The sequence below is a fragment of the Perognathus longimembris genome, chromosome 3 (genome assembly GCF_023159225.1).
Source record: "Perognathus longimembris pacificus isolate PPM17 chromosome 3, ASM2315922v1, whole genome shotgun sequence".
NCBI lineage: Eukaryota > Metazoa > Chordata > Mammalia > Rodentia > Heteromyidae > Perognathus > Perognathus longimembris.
Window position 1 is genome coordinate 54027712 of NC_063163.1, and position 25853 is coordinate 54053564.

At 40.1% G+C, this 25853-nt stretch overlaps 1 protein-coding gene across 1 annotated transcript in view; it reads right to left on the minus strand.

Annotated features, from left to right (window-relative positions):
• Rxfp2 (relaxin family peptide receptor 2) overlaps positions 1 to 24333 on the minus strand; it is a 48145-nt gene extending 23812 nt beyond the window's left edge. The window contains exons 1-9 of the mRNA XM_048340603.1: positions 24264 to 24333; positions 23425 to 23541; positions 21377 to 21523; positions 18598 to 18675; positions 12200 to 12305; positions 10565 to 10636; positions 4858 to 4929; positions 3119 to 3190; positions 610 to 681 (exon numbers count right to left, since the gene is read on the minus strand). Of these exons, the coding sequence (XP_048196560.1) occupies positions 610 to 681; positions 3119 to 3190; positions 4858 to 4929; positions 10565 to 10636; positions 12200 to 12305; positions 18598 to 18675; positions 21377 to 21523; positions 23425 to 23541; positions 24264 to 24333 (806 nt within the window). The remainder of the gene's footprint in view (positions 1 to 609; positions 682 to 3118; positions 3191 to 4857; positions 4930 to 10564; positions 10637 to 12199; positions 12306 to 18597; positions 18676 to 21376; positions 21524 to 23424; positions 23542 to 24263) is intronic.
• Between the last annotated feature and the right edge of the window lie 1520 nt (positions 24334 to 25853).

A 25853-nucleotide genomic window follows, 5' to 3' on the forward strand; every position in this document is an offset into this window, starting at 1 on the left:
AAAGGGGGGGGGAGGGGAGATGGAACTGAAGCCAACCTCCTAGGAGATTCTAATAGATTTGAGTAGGTAGGATATCATGATACAAAAATGAACCTTTGGTTAGCCACTACAAAACATACCTTGAATTTTAAGAAATTAAAGGGGATAAAAATACAACTAGTAGACTTAAAATATGCATTATAGTATGACCAACTCTTCTCTTTAATCTATAGCCAGTAAGTAGCAATACTAAGTATGGCTGAAAATACAGGAAAGGTTGTGAGTAATAAAAAAAATTGAGTGGAATTAATATCTTTGTTTGTTTTGTGTAGATACTAGGCCTTTAACTCAGGGTCTCACTCTCTCCCTTGGCTTTTTAGTTTAAGGCTGGTGATTGATCACTTGAGCTACTGGCTCTCCACTTCTGGCTTTTTTGCTGGTTAATTGGAGATAAGAGGCTTATGGGTTTTAACTGTGATCCTCAGGTCTCAGCCTCTTGAGTAGCTAGGCTTATAGGTATGAGCCATAGCACCCAGTTGGAATTAATATACTATTTTTCAAATACCTTTTCTGGAAGCTACTGTTAGATGCCATTGTGATTTGTAGACAAATAGGTAGATGGGTACTTACAGAAAAAACAAGGAATTTAATCCAGTAAATAATCGCTGTGAAATTCGGGTTATTGGATTGTCATCCAGAATTCTGACAAAACATACCAAAAAACATTTCCAATGTTAGAGAGATTTCTGAAATAAAACCAGGAAAAGAAAACAAAAGGCCCATGACAATCTTGCCTTCTCCCCACACCTGGCCCATCCTTCAAGCCCTGTGTGTTTAGTGTCTGGGACTCCTTTTGTGAAGGCCTTTGCTTCACCCCAGGGTTGAAGCAGCACGTTCTGTTCAGCACCTTTAATTCCCACCTCAGCACTCACCAGGCTGGGTCCTGACTGTTTGCTTTCTCTTCCTGAATCCACCTTATAAGCTGTACTTACTGGCTGACTTTTGCCCTGCTGACTGACTGAAGGCTGCATGCAAAACCCAATTCTTAGGAGATCCCACATGGCTCTTTGAGCTCATGGTTCTTCGATGGCACATTCCAAAAGATCTGTACAGATGGATGAAAGGATTTTTTTAACCTATTCCTTAGGAGCTTTCCAATAGAAAGAGTAAACATATTTCTGCTCAACACACTGTTTTAAAGGCTTTTTTTTTGGCACAAGAAATTAGATGGAGAAATGAGCATCCTTCTCTCTTATGGCCACTTAAGTCAGGTGCCGTTTTCCTTCTTTATCTCAGATCACAGATGGGAGTGTTGGGGTCAGCTGCACCTTTAAGGGGCCACAGCTGACCTCAGCCTGTCCCTCCCCTTCCTGTCTTTAACAGGAAGAGAAGGACGTCTGACATCACTTGTGGGACAGCCCCTTGGAACCAGTCAGGGGTCCCTCTCTTGTGCCCGCCTTTGGGGTATATCTGGGAGGCTCCTCATTTGAATAAACAGAAGCCCTAGAGGTTTTCTCCAGGGGCCGCACATCTGTGTCATTCTTGGCGGTTTTGGGGCACCCTGCGACCACACGCCACCGAGGCTACCTGTGGCCATCGCTCCCATGTGAGCGATAATGGACCACCCAGGAAGGGGCAGACAAGCCCCTTCCCCACCAAGCGAGGGGAAGTAGAGAGAGAGAGAGAGAGAGACGGGGCTACATGTGGCCATCGCTCCCATGTGGGAGCAATAGAGGACCATCCAGGAAGGGGCGGACAAGCCCCTTCCCCCCAAGCGAGGGGAAGTCGAGAGAGAGAGCCCACATGGGAGCATGGGGGGAAGGGAGTTACAAGGAGGAGTATTTGCTATATGCTGGGAGCTCTGCAGGTGGCACTTACGTTATGTGACTTAATTCTCACCACATCCCTCTTAGGAGAGAATTATAATTCTAGCCTACAGATAAGAAAACAAAAGAGGCCTTGAAAGCCTAAAAATGTTGTCTGAGTCAGGCACAGGCACACACAGAGTCCAGACAAAGCTGTGGCTTTTGTTGCTAGCCTGGCCAATGTGAGGAGCCAAGTGACTCAGAACCTGGAGCTGGAGTTGCTGGCTCAGCTGGAGACCAGAAATGCTAGGAGTTACCACATTCCCAGAGCCATGTCTCTGAATGCTCTGGCAATCAGAGCAAGTCCTTAACTTGTTTATGTTCTCCATCAGTGGTTTCCCGTGGAGGGCAGGTTTGTTTTTTCCTCCCAGTGGACACTTGGAAGTATGTGGAGATAGCAGTGCTTGTCATAATTCTCAGAGGAGGGGGTTCACTTTGGTAGCTAGTGCTAGGTAGAGGGGCTTAGAGAGTGCTCAACTCACTGCCTTCCCAGAAGCAAGAATTAAGTGAGTCAAAATGTGAATACTGCCAGGCACCAGTAGCTCATGCCTGTAACCCTAGCTACTCAGATGGCTCATATCTGAGGATCACAGTTCAAAGCCAACCAGGCAAGAAAGTCTGTGATATTCTTATCTCCAATTAAGCACCCCCAAATCCAAAACATAGACCTGTGGCTCAAATGGGAGCACACCAGCCTTAAGCAAAAAACAAAAACAAAAACAAAAAAACAACTCAGGGATAGCACCCAGGCTCTGATTTCAAGCTTTAGGATTGCCACACACAAACAAAAATGTGAATAATTTTGAGGCTGAGGAATCCTTCTCCAGGTAATCCCTGGGTGTTAGAATATCTGTCTAGCTTAGCAAGGCTACTGTGAGGTACAGAATTTTTCTGTTGGAGAAAGCATAATTTTCTTTTCACAGATTAACCACTAACCCTGATACCCCACTGTCCCCAGAGCTTGTGTAAAATGCTCCAGATTGTATGTCAATCAGAAACATGAGTAGAATATATGAGACTCATTCCAGAGTGGGAAATGCCTGAGCACTGCTCTTGTATATGGTTGAGATTTTGCAAGACAGACCATGCCTCTACCTCTAGCATGTGGAGGCTGAGACAGGAGGATTGTGAGCTTGAGGCTGGCCTGAACTGCACAGTGAGATCCTATCTCAGTACACACACACACACACACACACACACACACACACACACACACACACACACACAATCAGACACTAGGACCACTGATGGGGAAAATGAAGCAACATACTTACAGCCAAGTTAACTGATGTAAGTCTTTGAATACTCCAGGTCTGAGACTTGTAATACAGTTGTGGTTGAGATATCTACAAATAGCATGGGTAATTAATTAGGCAATGTTCCATGGGGTAGCATATAATGTGCCTTGGGCTGCTGATGGTGTGTGGATGCCTACTTCTGAAAACACTCTGCTGAGAAGCTGGAGGTGACCCAGAGGCTCCTGAGACTGCAAGTTTAGTGAATGTGACACTGTAGCCAGCCCAGTGAAATGACCCTGAATAATATTTTGGGGCCAGGTAGCTCATTCCTAAATCCTATGCAGGAGTCATAGATGTGAGGATTGCAACTCAAAGCCAGCACAAGCAGACAAACGCAGAGCTTTAAAAAATCTCCGAATAATGATCAAAAATGCTGGACTAGAGGCATAGTTCAAGTAGTAGGGCACCAGCCACGAGCTAACAAGCTGAGCAAGTGAGTGATTTTGAAGTTAAGTCCTAGTACTGGCATTGTGAGTGTGAAATGGCCATGTAACAACCCATTGTGTATCATCCCCTCAGCAACTGCCCCATGAGGTCTGGGACTCTCTGGACCACTGGACTCAGAGGACAGAAGCCACGTAGCTCTACTCTTCTTTCTGAAATTTGTTGTTTATTCTGATTGGAAGGAGTTTCTGGCTATAGGGGACTAGCTGACCTCTCTGCTCTCTCTCTCTCTCTTGCTCTCTCTCTCTCTCTGTGGGGGGGAGAGAAAGAGGCAGAGAGAAGGGTTTGAACACAGTCTATGCACTGTCCCTTTAGCCTTTTTGCTTATGGTGGGCTCTCCACCAATTGAGCCACACCTCTGCTTCTGGCTTTTTGGTAGTTAATTGGCAATAAGAATCTCATGAATGGGGATATTGCATCATATTACTACAATAACTGACTATTAGGACACTTTTTATGTTTGTCGTTTTTTGGTCATGTCTGTACTAGAGTAATATTTTAAGAAAGTATTTAGTTGGATAGTAATAGATAAAACCTCAAATGCTAAAATGTAGGGGATGGCTATACCTTTAAGACCTGGGACGGTTGGCTGCTAGACACTCCCACCTTTTCCCTGGGTCTGGAACCAGCCCTGCCTCTCGTCTGCTAGCACTTGTCTCCTAATGGCACCAGCCAGAGCCTAGGGGGCCAGCCCTGGGGGGACTGTGGTCTCTGCCTCTGCGGGAAGTTCCGTGACATCATCGTGATGGACAGTTTATTAGCCAATCGTTAATACCCAGTTAGTCCCTCCTCTTCCTGCCTCCATTACTGTTACATAAACCCCCTCCCCTGAATAAAACTTTGGGAAGCTCCTGAAGCTGACTCTGAGGTGTCCATGCGTACCCGTCCTCCCTGGAAAGTGGGGGGGGGGGAGGGCATTCTCGCAGCCACATGCAACCGAGGTTATCTGTGGCCCTCGCTCCCGCATTACTTCCTACTGGTCAGAGGATATGCGTGAGAGTGAAAGGGGTACACATAAGGGGAGAAAAGGCTTGGTGTCTCCACAAAGGAGACATGGAAATTTAGCCCGGCACTAAAATACTGAAAGTAGCTCAACATGGGGAATCTTAATATATCAGCTGGCTAAAGTCAAAATCATTGCACAATTCTGTCAGGATAATAACTATTTTGTGTTTCACTATCTCCCAGTCTTGATTCCCAAATAGAACCTCCATCTTACCACCATAGTTTTCGAATGATGCACATATGATACTTATTAAGAAGTTACTCACAATATCTGCAGATTGTGTAATCCCCAAAAGGCTTTTCTGGAAATGTGTCTAAGGCAGTTATTCTGGAGATACCTGGAACAAGAGAGGAGAGTCAGGTGATGACGATCTGTAGGCTTTTGAGAATGAGCTCACCACTTTTTCTCCCTGAACACCATGTGTGAACTTGGCAAATAAAGTGCAAGGTCCTGTTTCCACATTTGTGGAAAGGTGTTGTGAGTGCCAGATGGCCACATAGCTGTCCGTTATTGCCCGTCATCTCCATAGCAACTGGGCAACGAGGTATGGGCATCTCTGATCTGTATCACTAAACTCAGGAAAGATGAAGACAAGGAATAGATCTAATCTCTCTGCTGAACTTTCTTATTCTATACAGTTACACTTACTTTGTGTGTGATGATGCCTGGATGCTATTCTTTAGTTTTTATTGCTCATGGCTGGCATTCTACTACTTGAGCTACACCTCCATTTCTGTTCTCTCTCTCTGTGTGTGTGTGTGTGTGTGTGTGTGTGTGTGTGTGTGTGTGAACAACTGGAGATAAGAGTCTCACAGACTTTATAGCTTTGCCTGGCTTTGGACCGCAATCCTCGCATCTCATTATCCTGAGTAGCAAGGATTACAAGTACCAGCCACAGGCACCTAGCCAGGGTTACACCATTGAGGGTTCATTTCTCTTTGTTCTATTCCCATGAATGAAGCAGGGGGCCAGGTTGATTTCTTTTCTACTTCAATATGGAATGCAAGAAATACAATGTGTGTAATGAGGTTCTTATAGTCCCATAGTTGAGTGGAGGTAGTATGCCACTTCAACCTATAGCTCAGGCTTTGCTTCACATTTGAAGGAATTTAACAATACAGTATTAACTCAATAACATCACTTTCAGGAATATCTAATTAAATAATGTCTACCTCTTGTCCTCATTATACAATGGGAGATTAGTTTTGAATTCATATTTTTTCTCTTTCTTTGGTGCCAGTACTAGGGTTTGAATTCAGGGCTTTACACTCTTACTTGGCTTTCTTGCTCATGGTTGGTGCTGTACTGCTTGAGCCATGCCTCCAGACTGACATTTTGCTGGTTAATAGGAGATGGATGGAGTCTTGCAGACTTTTCTGTCCAGTCTGACTTTGAAACTTGATCCTCCAAGTCTCAGTCTCTTGAGTAGCTAGGATTGGAGGCATGAGCCTCTAGCACCCAGCTCTTAGCTGTACTTTTATTTTTATACTCTAATAGAATTTCCCAGCTTTTGTTTTCAGGCCATGAATATATTATAAAATTGACAAGATATTGACATCTTTTAGCCAGGAAAAGCCAAAGTTGGTTTCAAGGTATCAGCAAACACTTTTTTTTAAAGACTGAGGGTGATATAAAAACGGTCATTTTCTCTGCTGCGCCACCATGTGGAAGGTGTTGGTACTGCAGAGCCCAGACCTTGCACACATACTGATTCACAATGCATCCATTTCAATACCGAAAAGTCAAGTGGAAACTCAGTGTGACCTAATGGCCTCGCCTCCCACCCCCCTGCACCATGTCTGCAGGAGGTATTTCACACTGCAGCATAAATTCTGCTCCTACACAGAGATCAGGATTTGTTTTTAGCACTTTCAGAGCCCTTGGACTGATGTAATGAAAGTTAATATGATGAATTCGGTTACAATAGCAAATTAGATCAGGAAAAGAATATGATACTCCAGTACAGGCATACTGAAACGTCTCTTGAATCTAAAATTCACTATCTAATTCGATTTACATTTTCTTTGAGATGATGAATTAAAAAAACACAAAGCCCATTTGACCAACGTCTTAAGGAGATGAATGCATTTGCAAATTGTGAATTTAACCTTGTGCTTTTGTCGTACCGAAGGAAAAACTGAAGACCTGCATGATTCATCTGATGCTTACAAACTATCCCCTTCGCTTACATCACTGAAGACCTAAGCGGGTTAAATAATGAAGAGCCTCTAGGCTTCTATTTAGCTGTTGGCTGCCACTAAAGAGAGACCTGCAGCCTCCTGTCTCAGGTATCTGATGTTGGCCACTAAACTTTAACTCCATCCTTGGTATCTGTTTTCTTCTCTGTAGCATGGTAGCATTCAGAGTGTAAGGGGAAATCTGGAAACATGACAATTTGGCAAGTGCTGCCCTCTTTGTATTCAATGCTGAAATAGGAGCCCAGTTAATATACTTCACACTGAATGGCTTTCCTAAGAATAACTTACTGGTTTGTGAATTCCTGTTGTTTCAGCTGTCAGAACTTCTCAAGCAGAAACACCAGGAATTTATAAACCTGAAACTAAAGCAAATAAATGCACGTGTAGAGGCTATTTTTTTTAAAGTGACATTTTATATTCCAGAGCAAGGCAGATACCTTGAATTATGTTTTGTTGCCAATAATTACATTGAACAAGAACTCTGTTTAAGGAGAAATTTCTAATTTATATAAGGTTTGTATTACACGGAAGAGGAGGAGCTGTGGCTGGTTTCCATGGTAACAGTGATAAAGTATTATGGTCAACCCCATAAATTGTGTTTTATTTCTCTGAAAGGTCATTGGGAATTGCTTTTTCCTCCAACTTCAGAAAATCCTGACATTTTTAAAGGATTGTTAACATGAATAAATTGATCAAATAGTAAAAGCATTCAGGCTGGGGATATGGCCTAGTGGCAAGAGTGCCTGCCTCATATACATGAGGCCCTGGGTTCGATTCCCCAGCACCACATATACAGAAAATGGCCAGAAGTGGCGCTGTGGCTCAAGTGGCAGAGTGCTAGTCTTGAGCAAAAAAGAAGCCAGGGACAGTGCTCAGGCCCTGAGTCCAAGGCCCAAGACTGGCAAAAATAAAAAATAAAAATAAATAGTAAAAGCATTCAGATCAGTTAAGCAATATTTATTTGTTTAGCAATTAAACTCTAATTTTCACTTAGGAATTTTTATTTTCACCCAGCAAATGTCTAAGTGATTTCAATGTCACTGTAGGTACTTAGAACATTTCAGTCTGGCAGCTCATATATTAAATTCTATGCTGTCTTACTATGATTTGTCCATTTCTATGTAGGGTGATCTTGCAAGAAAGAGTAATCTGTACTTTTCATTTCCACTAAGTAAGCTTTGAATGATTAAAGTATGTCTATATTATTCTCTTCAGTGGCTATGAGGCACCACTTGGAGCAAAGTGTTGAGAATGGACAGAAAAAGATTTTTCCTGAGAAGTGTAATTTGACCACTTCTGTTTGATCCTTCAGCAACCTCTCTGCCTCCCCAGAAATCATCCTTCCCCAAATGAGAGAATAAAAGGTACAGAATACCTCTCTAACTCTGAGTTTTCCATTAGAATAAAATAAGCACTGTCTTGGGCATGGAAAAATCTAGGCTCTGACTGTGACTTTCCCTCTAACTAGCTATAGACCTTATGTAATGGTCATTGTAAAAGATCTATGAGGTGTGGATCTTAGGCAGTGGCCATTGAACCATGGCAGACTTCAGTTCCCTTCATGTTTAAGGAGAAGACCTAATTCTTAGAACTTCTATGCTACTAGGTGATAAGATATGCTATCATATGCGTCTCATATGCGTCTCAAATGCCCCTCATTCCTCAAAGGCTGATATACAAAAGGCTTGGATGTCAACGTGGTTCTATTGGGAGGTGGTAGAACCTTTAAGAGGTGGAGCCTAGAGGGAGGTTGACAGGTCACTGGGCCCTAGAAAGGATAGCAGGGTTCTTACTTCCTCCTCCTTTATTGCTTTTGCTCCTTGGTCATGTGATGAGAGGTCCTGCTTTACTACATGCTTTCACTATGATGTGTCTCCTTGTCATAGGCCCAAGGCAATGGAGCCAATCAATCATAAATTGAAACTTCCAAGACATGGAGCCAAAAAACAAACCTTTCTTTTTATAAATGGATTGTTTCAGATATTTGCTATAGCAACAAAAAAACTGACTGATCCAGGACTTAAAGGACTACTCTAAAACAAGAACCTTTCTTTCTCCTACTTTTCTTTGTGAGTGTTGTTTTATTTCTTCTTCCTTGAGCATTATCCAGGCAGTGCAAACAAAATAATGATTCATAGAATAAACATGTGGTGATGTAAATAATTTCTAGGAAGACTAGGCGTCTGTGGTTGAAATTTCCTCTCTAGAGGAGCTGGGAAGCCCAGAGCCAATGTGTAGCTAACTCCAGGGTGATAATGACATCATGACCATACACTCCAGGATAGAGTGGCTAGAAATATAGAGATTGTAATCAACTCAAATAAGGTTGATCATCTGTGTTCACACACTGCTACCTCATAGCCTTCCTTTCTTGTCTATGGGATCCTGCACTTAATTTAAATGAAAAGAGAATCATTTATAGTGGTTCCAGGATGAGGGATGTTGACAGACAACGGCTCTGCCAATAACTTTCCAGCACTTTCAATGTTACCCTGAGTTTTTCTTTTTACCTAGTCTACTGGGCTCTGTTTTGGTGGATATAGCTTCCTTACAGAGTGATTGGGCTCAGAAGGGCTAGAAATTTCTATCTTACTTCACAAAGGCCTCATCCATGAACGTATACATTTTCTTCTTATTAATATGAATACGATACATCTTATTCATGTGGTAGGGTAGGGATATTCTTATTGCTGGTCTAATGGAATGTTTCAAATACTTCAGTACAAAACATTAGCAAGTTAATCTGGGATTGTGACTCAAGCAGAAGAACACCTGCTTAGTAAGCACAAGACCCTGAGTTCAAAATACTAGCAAGCTAAAATGAATCATCATGAGGTTGCTTGGTAAGTAAAATATCAAAGCAAAGGCATATGGACAGTATCAAAGGACAATCCTTGAAAACTGTGGAAATTCATGATTCATCCTTGTGCTCCAACAAAGATAATTTCTCGGGCTTTTTTTTTTTTTTTTTTTTCCATACCCTGGTTGTCTTTCTTGGATGATGCTGAAAGCATCTTGGTGTCTTGTTCCTCAGTGAATGCCATTTCTTATCTGCTGTGGATGCACTATTTGCTGACATTTGCCTTCTTTAGAAATGCTGACATCATTGGCTGTACTGTTTGCTGTGTTTTTCCTCCCATTTTCCTGGGAGTCAGTGTGTTAAATGATCTGATTGTTCTCGCCTATGCTTTCCTTTTTCCAAATTAAAAAGTACACCTAGAACAAATAATGCCACTTTTCAAATCCTCTTAAGGCAGAACGTGAAATTGTGAATTTTTCTTTCTGAGATATTTTACCTCGACTCCTTATTAACTCTATAAACATATCCAAGCAAAATCAGATCAACTGTGTTAAATTATAAAAAAAAGAATGGCATTATAAATGTATCATTATTATTATTATTATTATTATTATTATTATTATTTGGTGGGTGTCTGTGTGCTTATCTTGAGGCTTAAATTCCTGATTTTTTTGCTCAAGGCTAGCACTCTACCCCTTGAGTCATGGTTCCACGTCCAGCTTTTTGTTGGTTAATTGGAGGTAATAGTCTCATGGATTTTTTCTGTCTGGGTTGGCTCAAACCACGCTTCTCAGATCCCAGCCTCCTGAATAACTACAGTCATGAATCACTGGTGCCTGGCTTATTTTTCATCTTAAACCCACAAATTTAAAATGATAAGCTTGATGCTTCATTTTAAGATTAAAAAATAACCCTCAAACAAAAACACTGCAAGGAATTTCCCATACATATACTCACTACTAATAACTACTTACATTTTTTTGAGTTCTGTGTAATTGATGAAAACTTTATCTGGAAGTCTGTGGATATTGTTTTTCTTCAGAGACCTAAAAGAAAATGCAAAACAGACTTGATTATGGGTTTTCATGGAGGACCCAGCCTCTTCCCTAAAGCCACATACATCATTGGTAAGAAAATATCTGGTGATAGTCCATGGTAAGTGATCTACATTTGAATATGGCAGTCACTGAAAGAGTTTTATGGGAGAACAAAATGTTTATAAAGCAAAATGGAAGTGCAGCCATGACTGTCTAAGCATGGAACATGTGCCGAGAAATGCATTATACACTAATTTTCAGTGAATACCATTTGGTATATTTATGTAGTAAGGTCTATGAGCTGTTGCATGGAATACTGCTTTGCAGTGAACATTTAAAAAAAACAAATAGAACGAGTACACTCTAAAATGATGATAAAAATGAATTACATAGCCGGGTACACATGGGTCATGCCTGTAATCCTAGCTACTCTGGAGCCTTAGATGGAAAAGTCATGGTTCGAAGCCAGTCTGGGCATGAAAGACTGTGAGACTCTTATCTCCAATTAACTACCACAAAAATAATACAGCTGGAAGCAGAGCTGTGGCTTAAGTGGTAGAGCACTAGCCTTGAACAAAAAGGCTCAGAAACAGCACCCAGGCCCTGAGTTCAAGCTCCAGGACTGACGCGCGCGCACACACACACACACACACACACACACACACACACACAGAATTACAACAAATGCATAACCCACTAACATAGTTTATTTATTATTATGAAATATTATGTAGTGTACATAAGTGTGCTATATTTCCACGTGGTTTGTCCATACCATTATCACCATAAATACAAGTGAATGTTGTGCTATGTTGTTATGATGGCTAAGCAAAGGATAGTCTTAGCTCCATGATAATCACCTGGGCCACCATTAGGCGAGTGGTCTATCCTGTATCTCACAGGGACAGCTTGCAAACATTTGACAAATGTAGACACTTAACATAATAGACAGAAAGTCGACAGTGATTTGCCTTTGCCTTTTACTCTCTGCATAACTTAACAAAACACAGCAACAACAAAACCCAAACAATCAAAGATCCTAATCAACTCAAGAAATGCCCCAATGATGATATGCAGGAATTTTCCCCAAGCTCTTAAAAGTTTTGGGCTACATGTACCAAAATTTGCATAATGAGGTACAACTAGCTTCACAGATATTTTATATCTTTGCAGTCTCAGGTGAACAATCAATATGAAAATGAGCTGCAGTAAATGTGATAAGTGTGTTTCCTTTCTGTTTTGTTTAAAAACCACAAGAACATTATTAACAACATGAAAACCAGAAAGCCAGAAACATTTATAAATTGAACATCAGTATTTGTGAATGGGCTAGCACTCTACCTTGTCTCCAGCCTGGATCTGCCCCACCCACAAGTTAATTGGAGAAGAAGTCTATTGGAATTTTCTATCTGAGCTGACTTTGAAACTTGAGCCTCCCAATCTCAGCCTCCTGGAGTGTAATCCACTAGCACTTGATTTGATGATTGGTTTTAAATGGCATTTATTTTGCTGGTATGATTCTTTCTTTATGTGACTTTTAGGGCAAACAACATGCAGATATATCGTACTCACAGTAATGTCACATTGCTGGAAATCGTTGGCACTGATTTTAAGTCAGCTTTTATGCACTCCAATTCAGTTTCTTTGCAGTAACAGGGTTGTGGGTACTGGTTTAGAACTAGGGGCAAAAGAAGAGTAAATTTTACTAAAAAAAAGGGACATTGCTTTAATTATGACAATAACCACACTATCTGCTTTTCAATAAACATATAAAGTTTACATATGTTACATAGACTTATTTAGCCCATCTTAAAAACAAATAAGAGCTCTCTCTTAATCACGTATAGATATGAATGTAGTGCTCTTCTTAGGTCTAGCTTCCACTGGTCATGTCGGAGACAGTAGGTGGGTAGAAAAACATACATGCTCAAATTGCCTAAAATCATATGGTGAAACAAGACTAAGTTCCCTTCAAAGAAAAATAATAGCATGATTAAAAAAATCATAATGACAGTGATTAGGTTATTCAATAGAACAAAGTAGTTGCTAAGTTCATATACATTTTGCTTGTTGGCTAAAATTTAATTCAGATTTTTCTCCTTTGCAAACGTAAAGCTAGGAAGAATTGGATGCCAATTTGGCCACAGCTGCCTCGAAGTCTTATTCAAATTGGTCCAGTCAGACCGTCTTTTGTTGTGGGGCCTTTGCTTTTCATTATCATCAAGTTGGCAGCAGAAAGCTGTGGAGAAGCTGCGAAAGCGAGAAAACGAAGCTCTATCTGAAGCATTCAGAAGAAAGATAAAGGCCTCAGAACTTAAGGGAACATACAGAATTATGAATAGCTTAAAAAGGAATAGCCTAAAAAGAACTATATTGAGAAACTAGGCCAAGTGGATCATAGGACCATCACAGTGTGTGTAGATGTAAGTGTATGTGTGGACTTCTTTTTTTTTTTTTTTTTTGCCAGTCATAGGGCTTAGACTCAGGGCCTGAGCACTGTCCCTGGCTTCTTTTTGCTCAAGGCTAGCACTCTACCACTTGAGCCACAGCGCCACTTCTGGCTTTTTCTATATATGTGGTGCTGGGGAATTGAACCCAGGGCTTCATGTATATAAGGCAAGCACTCTTGCCACTAGGCCATATTCCCAGCCCCTGTAAGTGAATGTGTGTGTGTGTGTGTGTGTGTGTGTGTGTGTGTACATGAGCATACACTATGTGTGTCAGGTGAGAAAATATAAGAGATACAAGAACAGAAACTATTTTTTGGAAATTTTGATTTCAATTTTTCCACATAATTGGTCAATGAATTAATTTTGGACACAGGGACTCACTGTGGCCCAAGCTGGTCATGAACTTCCACCTTTGCTTCACCAGTGCTGGTGTCACACATGTGTGCTACCACATCTGGGCTATTCCTTTTTCAATTTGTTTAAAACATTTTTTTTTGGTTGGTTATGGGGCTTGCACGCAGGGCCTGGGCACTGTCCCTGAGTTCTTTCACTCAAGGTTAGCCCTCTAACACTTGGAGCCATAGTTCTACTTATAGTTTTCTGGTGATTAATTATAGATAAGAGTTTCATGGTCTTTCCTGCTTGTGCTGGCTTTGAATGGTGTTCCTCAGATCCTAAGTAGATAGGATTACAGGCATGAACTACTAGTGCCTATTTTTACTTACTATGATTTTTAAGGCTTTTTTTTCCCAGCTGCTTTATTTTTTTTTTACAATTTTATTATTATTACTACTCTTTCATTTTTGTTATTTTGTGCCACTACAAGAGCTTGAACTCAAGGCCTCATGCTCTTATTTGTTTTTTTCACTTAAGGCTGATGCTCTACTACTTGAGCCACAACTTCCAGTTTTTGGTGCTTAATTGTAGATAAGTCTCACAGACTTTTATGCCTGGGCTAGTTTCAAATAGGGATCCTGATATTTTTAGCCTCCTGATTAACTAGGATAACAGGTGTACACCACCAGCACCCTCTTGACAAGTTATTTTAAAAATAATTTTTGATAAGTTGTAATAGTAAAGCCAACAGTTCTTACTGAATACCTATCTAAAAGATGCTTTTATTGTATGAAGTTCCTGAAAATATTTTGTATTGTCCACAGTACCATATAAACTACATATATACATAACTTACAAATGTTATTATATATAACTATATATGTGATTTATATATATTATTGACTGTTGGGTTCAGGATCTTCATGGATACATCTGCACATCTTCAAGTCCTTCTCTATGACAATTAGCTGAACCCCTTAATAATAGTGTTAATAGGTTTACTTTGTTGTGTATTGACATGGAGAATATTATTAGATTGAGGACTCTGGTTAGAAACTCCTAGTGCCAGTACAAGAATTTTCTAAAGTCAAGTTGGTGCATTGCCTAAAATCAGCAATATGGGTCTAAGTTTTCATATTCTTTCTTCTGCAAGTCAGCCATGCTCCCACTTTCTGTGGGTTTTCTGGAAGATTTCTTACATCCCCCCTCCCAGTCCCAGTGGTATGTTCTGGGCTCAGATTTTTGATGTTTACATGGAGCCTTGTAATAAACATAATATCTCCTGCATCATTCTTTCTGCTGGGTCAGCACGATTGGCATTTTGGCCTAGATGGTGCCTCACTGTGGCGGCAGTTATGCGTGTTGTGGAATGATCAAGGGCATCGCTGACCTCTACCCACTCAGTACCGGTAGCCACCTGCCCACCTCTAGCTGGCACAACCACATCTGTCACTGTCACTCCATAGTGGTTCTCACAGATGCCCACTGCCCACAGCTTTCTTTCAGTCACTTCTGGTCATGTATTCACCCTCTCTCCATGAAAAGTAAAAGAAAAGAAAAAACTCAAACCCATTGAACACAAAGCCCGCAAGATTATCCTTTGTGTATCATCTTGGTGAGCCACAAAATGGTGTGTGTGCTAGACAAACTCTCGTGGTTCAGGAAGGAATAATAAATGAGTGATTTTAGTTACATTTAAACCTTTCTCTTTAAACTTTATCCTTTTATATTTTCCTAATTTTATACATTCTCTACTTCTACACATTCTATATTTTTATGCATTCTCTACTTATATACTATTAAGGGTACCACAAATGAGTTGTATGATAATGCACATATTACATTCTATTGGTTTGTGAGGGGGAGCGGCTCCAGGATCTCCATGGACCTATCTGCACATGTCTAAGTCTTTCTCTAAAATAGTGTAATATTGTAATATTTGTGTTCAACCTACACATGTCCTCCAGTATCCTATAAATCATCTACAGATTGCTTACATTATTTAAGAGAATGTAAATGGTGTATAAAAAGCATCACATTATTTTATTTTGTTTTGTTTTGTTGCCAGTCTTGGGGCTGAACTCAGGGCCTGAGCACTGTCCCTGGCTTCTTTTTTTTTTGCTCAAGGCTAGCACTCTACCACTTGAGCCACAGTGCCACTTCTGGCTTTTTCTATGTATGTGGTGCTGAGGAATCAAATCCAGGGCTTCATGCATGCAAGGCAAGCACTCTACCACTAGGCTATATTCCCAGCCCAAGCATCATATTATATGACATTATATACTAAGGTTACACTATTCATGGCTTAAGGACTAATGGCTAAACAAGAAAGTCTGTACAAGTTCATTGATGAAATTTACTTCTGTCTGATATGGAGGCTTGAACTCAGGGCCAAGGTGTTGTTCTTGAGCTTGTTTTTTTCACTGATGTAATTTTATTAACTATATATAACTATAACAAAACTGCGTTTTACACATCTGAAAGTAATAACCCAAAGCTGGCACTCATGGCTCACGCTTGTAATCCTAGCTGCTCAGGAGGCGATTGGGTAGGAAAGTCTGTGAGACTCTAATATCCAATAAACTACTAGGAAAAAGCTGGAAGGACTGCTGTGCTTCAAATGGTACAGCGCTAGCACTGAGTAAAAGAAGCTCAGGGACAGAACCCAGACTCTGAGTTCAAGCCCCATGACCAAAACCCCAAAACAAACCCTAACATGTTATTTCAGGTTATCCCTATTTCCATCTGATAAACGAGATTCTTAAAGGACAGGACAGTCAACATTCTATCTTCACTCATCAGAAGCCTTAAGAAGAGCAGCATTCTTTTTATACTTTTCTGTAATCTCTCTAATATTGTCCAGGAGATCTTCAGACATATATTCTTCATATTTCTGATCAGCTTTAGCAATCTGCTCCTCAAGACGTTTTCTACAGACCCGACATGTGTAGCAACCATCTCTAAAAGACGTTGCAAGTTATTTCCCACTTTGCATCTTTCTTCAGTTGTGGTCTGAACAACTAGTTGGTACTCCTGCTGAACAGCATCTAACTCGTTCATAGCTTCACTCTTGAGCTTTTTTTAATCATGGTTGGCTGTCTGCCATTTGAGCCATAGCTCTACTTTCAGGTTTTGTTGGTTAACTGGAGATAAATATCTCACAGACTTTCCTGTCTAGGCTGGCTTCAAACCATGATTCTCAGATCTCTGCCGCCTGAGTAGGATTACAGACCTGAGCCACAAGCATCTGGCCAGACTATTTCTGATTTGCAGCAGGTCAAATCAACACTTGTGAAACCAGGATTACCAGAGGACTACTATAGATTGTTATTGTATTATTATATTATAATATTATATATAATATGACATTATAATTTAACATAATATTTTATAACATTATATTATTATATAGTATAGTATAACATATCTATACTATCTATAATATAGTATAATAATCTTATATTGTACTACATTATAATATATAATATATGAAAATTATATACATATAATATAAAGTATATTATATATAAAATTTTATACAATTTATATTGTATTAATAATATAACATACTGTAGCAATATTGTTATAATAATATAATATATACCATCAGAGTATATTATATATAATATATAGACACATATATTTATAAATATGCTAATACTGCATGAACTTCTATATTATTATAATTTATTTAAATTATATATACTTATATTTATATACCAACCTAATCATTATTATATATGAACCTAATCATTATTATCTTTTGGTAGTACTGGGGTTTGAACTCAGGTCATAACAACTGTCCAACAAACACTCTACCCCTTGAGCCATACCAGTACACACAATTGCAAATTTTGAAGTGTGTACTCCCAGTCCTTTAAGTCTGGACCCAGCTTTCTTGCTTGGCTTCTGACCTTGTACCTCATTCACTCAGAATCTCAGCATGGTTGTGAAGGGACATTGTTTAGCGGGTGCTGTGCCTTCTACCCCAATGTATTGATGATCATCTCCCCTCCTCACTCTATGACCTCTTTTCTTTTCTCCTACCAAGGACTTTTAGTTGTTGGTCATGGGGCTTGAACTCAGGGCCTGGGCTCTGTCCCTTAGTGCTTTTTCTCAAAGCTAATGCTGTACTACTCTGAGCCACAGCTCCACTTCTGGTTTCCTGGTGGTTAATTGGATATAAGAGTCTTATGGACTTTTCTGCCCAGGCTGGCTTTGAATCTCAGTCTTCAGATCTCAGCCTCCTGTGCAGCTATGAGTACAGGTAGGAACCATGGGCACCCGGCCTTCCAAGGACTTTTAAATTCATCTCAATACCATCTCCTTGGGACTATTTTTCCATTTTTAGTTAAACCATGGTATATTCCAGCAAGCTTCTACATTCTCTTGTGAGGTGTAAATCTTTCCTTCCTGATGTACTGTGAGGTGTTAGTGGGTTAAGACAACATCTCAGTCCCCAACATAGGGTGTGGAAAGTAGTAACAAATTGATAGCTTTATTGAAGAAAGGAATAAAGGGGAATAAGAAATTTACTATAAGTCATAATGTTTGTAATCCCAGAACAACATATAAAATTAGCATCAATGGAGATGGTCTTTTTTTCTATCTTTTCAGTTCTACAGGCTGATCGTAGACCAGATGGGCAGTGAAATGCACTGAACTGAAATTGAACTTGGTTCCAAGGGAATTTATTACATCACAGTAGTTCCCCCTTATCCTCAAAGAACACACCCCAAGACTCCCACTGGATACCAGCATCAAACTCTATACATACTGGTTTTTCCTATGCATGCATACCTATGATAAAACTCAGTATATAAAGTCATCCTGTGAGAGAGTAACAAAAGTTAATAATAAAATAGCACAATTATAACAACATACAGTTATAAAAGGTGAATGTGATCTGTCTCTCAAAATATGGTTATTAAGATCATTTTTAAGGTGCTGAGGATCTAACCCAGAGCCTCTCATATATCGTAGGCAAGTGCTTTAACCATTGAACTACATCCACAGCCCCTCAAAAACATTCATTTAATATTTTGGGGGTGCGATTGAGGTTGTTAACAGTAAAACCACAGAGAGGAGGGGACTACGGTTCTCAGAGAAACCCACGCACCACAAATAATGTTTTTTTTTTTTTTTTGCGAAGCTGATAACTGTCTTTGAACCAATAGCACTTACAGCACTCCTGTGTTAATGTCACATTATTTACATTTCCATGGACTGTGCCAAATATGGTCGCCCATCCACTAGTGTCACCTGTGAAATGGTGATTGATACGTGTCAGTTATTCTAGAAATCAGATATCATAGTACAAAACAAGAGTATATAAATTTAATAATGAAATGAAATAAAAAACTTTATACATAGTAATAGTAAAAGAGAAAAAGCTAGATAAACATCTGTGTGGATTCCCCTTTTTACAATTGCAAATATTTCAAATGAATATATCACCAAATATACAATGCAAATAGATGGGGTGTTTTATATAACCATAAATCTCCTAAAAATATTACCTAATATCAAAAATCCCAAAGAGCTTTTTTAATAAAGGATGTTTAATCCTCCTGAGAGGAAAGACATGTTCCCAACTTGTCAGTTAGATGTCAATTTGCATATGTTAAAATGATCTGTTTGTTGTTTCCTTTTTGATAATATTTTTTAAAAGGTCTTGATTTTGAGGCATGATTACTTGAACACATGTTATGAAAGTGGTAAGATTTTGTTATAACATAAATCACCCAAGTAGAACAGTTAACTTAAGCAATCACTAGAAGGTTCCACTGGTCCTTAAAATCTGTTTCCCATTCATATCTTTAATGCTTCTGCCTTGAACTATGCTGTGTTTTCCTTCCTCTGTATTATTTAATCCAGGCTCAGAACATTTCCTGAGGTAGATTAAACACTCACTGGTCCATTTTCTTGCAGCACAAAGGAAATCTCAGACACTGATGGCTCACACCAGTAATTCTCAGGTGTGAGGCTGAGATCTGAGGATCATAGTTCAAAGACAGCCTACATAGGAAAGTCTGTGAGACTCTTACCTCTAACCACCAAAAAGCCATTGGAGAAACTATGGGTCATGTAGTAGAGCCACCAGCCTTGAGTAGAAAGAGCTAAAGAACAGTGTTCAGGCCCCGAATTCAAGCCCTAGTACTAGCACTAAAAAAGTGACTTTTTCATTGGAATCCAGAAAGCAGCTACCTACACTGAGCACTGACTGAGTACTTACTACATCCTCAACTGTTCTGTCCTCTGCGGGCAACCAGAATAGGATGTCCGGGCCTTTTTTCAATGTGCTCTTGTCTAGTGGGAGAAACAATAAAATGTAAGGCAGACCACTTTGTGTGGCTGTAGCAATATCTGTAGAGTACTGGGGCAAGAGAGGGTGGCTGCACCCATCCTGGACTGGGGGTGAAGCTTTGATGTGGCCAGGGAAGCCATCTAAAAGGAAACAACTCCTGGACAGAGTCTACAGAATTAGCAGAGGTTATTCAAAGTAGGTTGTTTCCATGGGGGAAAGCATGCAGGAGGAATACTCAAGGGAAGGAGAGTGGATTACAGGCTGACCCTTGCATGCCAGGGCCTTGACTACCCAAATTTGCGTACTAGCTGACTACCTGGGCTAATCCCAGGGAGACTTAGCTCCATGTGGCAGAAACACAGGATTCTTTCCTATTCTGTTCTAGTGTCTTCTCTCTAATAAATATCCTCCCTGGCACCAATCCCATTCTCAGAAGTATAGACAGGTAAGATTACCTTAAAGTGCCCTGTGAAACTCTTACATGTGAGGTGAGTGCTGGTGGCTCATGTTTATAATCCTAACTACTCAGGAAGCTGAGATCTGAGGATCATGATTTGAAGCCTGCCCAGGCAGGAAAGTCCATAAGACTCTTATCCAACAAACTACTCAGAAAAAGCCAGAAGTGGCACTGTGGCTCAAGTGGTAGAGCTCTAGCCTTGAGCACAAACAGGCTCAGGGACAGTGCCTAGGCCCTGAGTTCAAGCCCCAGGACAGGCAAAAACAAAAACACCTCTGTGTCATCTAGACCCATTTAACCCTTTGTTTTTATCCTCACGGACTCTGTTCAAGCCATGGTAGCTCTTCCATCCCTACCACATATTGTCTTGTTCCATTCAGTTTCGTGGCCTGTCTATTGGCTATTTTCTTGGAACTGTATACCCCCAAGAAGATTTAAGATCTCATTGATTCTGTCTTCTTCTTCTCTCTTCTCTTCTCCGTCTACTCTTCCTTCTCTTCTGCTCCTCTCTGTTCCTCTTCCCTCCTCTTTCTCTTCCTCCTCCTCCTCCATTCTTTTCATCATTTGGTTCTCAGCTCAAATGTCACCATGTCTGTTGTATTCATAAATAATCCTTTCAACTCCACTTCAATATCATCATTTAAAAAGATGTATAGTACTTCTCACTATGAGGGTAACTTGTTTATGTGTATGTTTGTGGTCCTTGTATTGTCTGTGTAGACCCCAGAAGGGGGGGACCCTTGTCTACCTTACATCTATTGTGATCCAATGATTTGGGGGGTGGGGGGCTCCTAGCACACAGTCAGCATTCAATACCAGCATGGCCAATCGATTCTCTAATTGAGCCTTCCCAGCTGGTTTTCTTCCAGCTGAACCAAATTGCCAGCCCTAAGAAAACAGTCACAAGTAATGCTTCATCAAGTGAAAACAGAAGATTCCAAGTAGATTTGAGGACTATACTTCCTAGTTCATAAAGTGTAACCTTTTCTAATATTGTACTTCTGATCTCAGCAAGCTCTCTTTATGACGATTTAGATCATGATTGCAAATAAATCTACTGGTGATATTTACATTGCAAAGGGATTCCCCACAGAAGCTCAGTGCCTTTGCCTTCACCTGCACCAGCCACTGGCCAACCAACAGTTTGGGGGCACGCATGCAGTGAAAGCAGGCAGGAGGAACAGTGTGGGGCGACTCACCACAGCTCTCCTCGTCCGCGCCATTTCCACAGTCATCCACACCATCACAGTGGAAAGCCCGGGGCAGGCACTTGGTGAGGTTCCCACAGGGAAAATACCCTCGGGGGCACACAGGGGTGGCCATACTGCCTTCAGTCAGTGCAAAACCTACATGCAAGAGGAGAGGCAAAAATATTACATAGGAGAAACCAAATGTGAGCACGGCTATGCCCTTTCATATTGTACTACATTATTTTTTTTAATTTATTAATAGAATTCTTTTTTTTTTTTTTGTGGTGCCAGTTCTGGGGCTTGATATCAGGGACTGGGTTCTGTCCCTGAGCTTTTTCTGCTTAAGGTTGACTTTTCTCTACCACTTGGTCCCCAGCTCCAATTCCGGCTTTTTCGTTGTTCATTGGAGATAAAAGTCTTCATGGCCTTTTCTGTCTAGGCTGACTTGGAACCACAATCCTCAGATCTCAGCCTCCTGTGTAGTCAGGATTATAGGTGTGAGCCACCAGCACCTGTCTACTTCATTTTTAAAAAAGTCTCATAAGTTAAATTTTCCTGGTGTTATTCTTCATGCTCCATTGCATCAACTAATATCTTCAGTGCTAACATTTTAAGTAACCATGATCAGATCTAACACCTGCTGTTCCAAAAATTGGGATCAAGGTTTGTTTCATTGCATAGGAATTCCTGCTGCAATTCAAATATCATTTGATTTTGGCAAGGTAATATGCAGCAAACCAAATGTTTCATTGTTCATTTGCATAAATCAAGGAGTCGTTCACTCTTGGAAACAGAATGGTAAAACTATAATAGATTGATAAACTTACTAAACTATTACAAGCAGAATTTGAGTGACTTGATACATCTCTATGTATCTATGAATCTACCTACCTGCCTGCCTACCTACCTACCTATGTATCTATGTTTCCATCATTTACCTGTGTATTTGTGTATGTGTGTGCCATATATATGAGTGTATGCAAAAGGATAGTTTGTGTGAGTTAAGAGTAAAATCTTAAATCTCATTAAATAAAGGGAGATAATACTAAGCAAAAATACCTTTCATTGAGTTTGCTATGCATCAGGCAGGCTGAGCATGTTTGTTTCAGTGAATCTTCTACCTTGCCTACAGTATGAGTGGCACTACTGTTCAGGCTATGGGCTGAGAAAAGTTAAACAGTTTGCCTGCAGTTGATCACCTGGAAAGTGACCCAGGGAAGGTCTGATTTTACCTCTGACCTCAAAGGCCCACTCTTAACCATTGTAGTATGAGGATTCAAACAGGTCTGGAACTTGCATTTGAAAGTTGTTTATGAAGATTAAACTTTTCTTCGGCCGAGAACATAGACACACAAATAGTGAAAGTTGAGAGTAAGTGCAGAAAGGAAATATAACAAACATTTATTAAAGCACTGGGCTTATGAGTAGAAAGGACAAAACACTTCTAGAAATTGAAACATAAGTGACATTCTTGCAATTTTGAGAGTTCTCTCCAGAAAACAAGGAGATATGTTTTATTATAAATTGACTAGGAAAGGTAGGAAAGTTGCCTATTCCCTTTTTTTTTTTTAGGAGTTCAAGTTGAAACATCACAGAAGTTGATTTAAGGAGAGGACAGGCCCAGAAATAGCTATGGTTCATTTTGATTTCTTGAAGAGAATGAGAGAAGTGCTGGCAAAATCCTCCTAACCATGCTGCCAAGGTTTGACATCGTGACTAGGAATTTCTTTGCATCAGCTCAGGAAACTTTTTTTTAACATAGCAGATATAGGAACAAACCTATAATAGTAAAGAACATTATCTACTTCGTGCTGGGTGATTCCTAATTAAAGGTATTGAATGTTAATATCTGTCAGGTCGACTAGAGTTAAGAAAAAGCTGAAGAAGTGAAGATACTTTTGTCCTCATTCTCGGGGAACAGCCCTTGTGAACTGTTCTCTTTTCAGCTTCTCTAAAGATACCCCTAAAATAGGGGGAACCTGTTGGTCTTCATTGTTAGACAACTGATGCATTTGTTAAAAGGCAAGAGGGTGGGTGAGGCTGGACACTGAACTTACCTGAATTACAAGGGCATGTTAAGATTTTGGTGAGAGTGGAGTGTGGTGTTAGGACTATTTTTCCCATCCACTGGTTCCTGTTCTTGCTGCAATGGTGAATAAGTGATAAATGGCACACTAGAGTAACCAGGCATAAACCCAGTCTTTTGATTATTTTAGGCAGCCTTTCTCTACTGCATGGTTCTGAGGAGTGGCTTATTAAGCCAACTCACATATGTAGATAAATGTTGAGTCCAAGATCTTAAAATTTCTTAACTTTTTGATTGTACAGATTTCTATAGAAGGCAGTATTATTTAAAAACAACAACAGTAGCATTCTTGTGCTTGTACATGAATGAGTGTAATTCAGTGTGTGCTGATTTTCTTATTTTTTTTTTTTTGGCCAGTCCTGGGCCTTGGGCTCAGGGCCTGAGCACTGTCCCTGGCTTCTGCCCGCTCAAGGCTAGCACTCTGCCACTTGAGCCACAGCGCCGCTTCTGGCCGTTTTCTGTATATGTGGTGCTGGGGAATCGAACCTAGAGCCTCGTGTATCCGAGGCAGGCACTCTTGCCACTAGGCTATATCCCCACCCGACTTTCTTATTTTTTAAAGCAGTGATTCAGTTAGAAATTAATTTTTGCGTCATAATCCAGCATACATACAATGACTGCCCCCACATATATATTCATCTACACCCACACCCTTACTCAGACACACCCACATATCCCTCCTAACAAATCTGTATATACCACCATACACACCCAATTCCTCACAGCCACAATCATCCACATCTATTTGTACCACATTTGCCCTACTCCACATAACACAATAAAACAAAACCAGTTGGCAATATCACTTACCTTTTTTTTTCCAGTCTTGAATTAACTCTGATCCTTGCTCTTCTATTTTATTAGCATGAAAAGTAATCATGGTCCATTAAATAGATTTCACAATCCATTAATGGGACCCAGCCTCCCACTTAAAAATATTCCCTAATAATGAAGCATTCTAGAGACTATCAGACCTGGCTTAGACTTCTCTTTGCCACTCACTACTTTGCCTTTTAAAGCTTTTGTTCCTCATATGTAAGAGGGCCATGAGGTATGTACTGTGGACCAGGAAGTCTGAATACTGTACCTGTGGTTAGGGCTCAATACAACTGCTCTGAAGTAAGGCCTGACACATAGGCAATCTCAACACAGATAGGAAAACACAATTTAAGAAGGAGTCTCTATGCAAGAATGGAAGCTTTATGAGCCTTAATTTACTTTCTAATTTTTTTTTTATGGTACTGAGGATTGAACTAAGGGTCTCATGCTTTTTGGTTAGTGCTCTACAATTTGATCCTGACTTCCAGTTCTTCGGCTGTTTTGTTTTTGTTGTTTTCTTTCTATGGTTTTGCTTGAACTGGCCTTGGACTGGGATCTTTCTATCTCAGCCTTCCTAGTAGGTGGATTACAATTCTTGGATGCCCCATTCTAGCCTTTATGGAGTTTTAAAAATCAGACTCCCGGGCTGGGGATATGGCCTAGTGGCAAGAGCGCTTGCCTCGTATACTTGAAGTCCTGGGTTTGATTCCCCAGCACCACATATACAGAAAATGGCCAGAAGTGGCGCTGTGGCTCAAGTGGCAGAGTGCTAGCCTTGAGCAAAAAGAAGCCAGGGACAGTGCTCAGGCCCTGAGTCCAAGGCCCAGGACTGGCAAAAAAAAAAAAAAAGACTCCCATAAAACAAATTTTAAAAAAGATTATAATATAAAGCTTTCTCTGCCTCTCCATGCTTTTTCAAATATGACACATTTGATTTTTATTTTAAACAGCCTCAAATATTTTTTAAGGGTTGGAGGGTTGTAAATGATAAGCAAGGAAAACATATCCATTCAGCTATGAATGATAAAATCTTTGTAGTGCTTAGAAGGGATGACTCAGCATTTGATTGAAGCAAACACTAAAACAGAAAGCCATGGCTATGTGAGAGATGGTAAAGGTGGGACATTTCATCTTTCTTTGGCTTATCACGGAGATAATTGTGAGTCTTTCGAGGGATGCATGCAACCACATTTCATCACTTAGGCGCAAACTCAGGAGCACAGGCAGGTAAATCAATGTCATGGGCAAGAGGGATTGAGATTATATTTTTTTCTTCTCTAGGAAAAAAATGGGTTTCATCTAGCATCTCTGGGGAGAAAGACAAAGACACATTGGCTATGTAGAATTATAACTGCAAATAACTTTTCTCGTAATTTCCCATCTAAGTGTAGCATATTCCCAAGCACATCCCAAGAAAAAATTTTATAAGGAAAGAAGATAAATAAAATCTATTCTCTATCATTTTCTCTCTGCATCCTACATCCTTTTTGTGTATTAAGTGCCCAGTATCACTTGACACTCAATAATTTTTAAATAAATAAATGAATTAGTGGGTCACATAGGAGTAATAATAAATAAAAT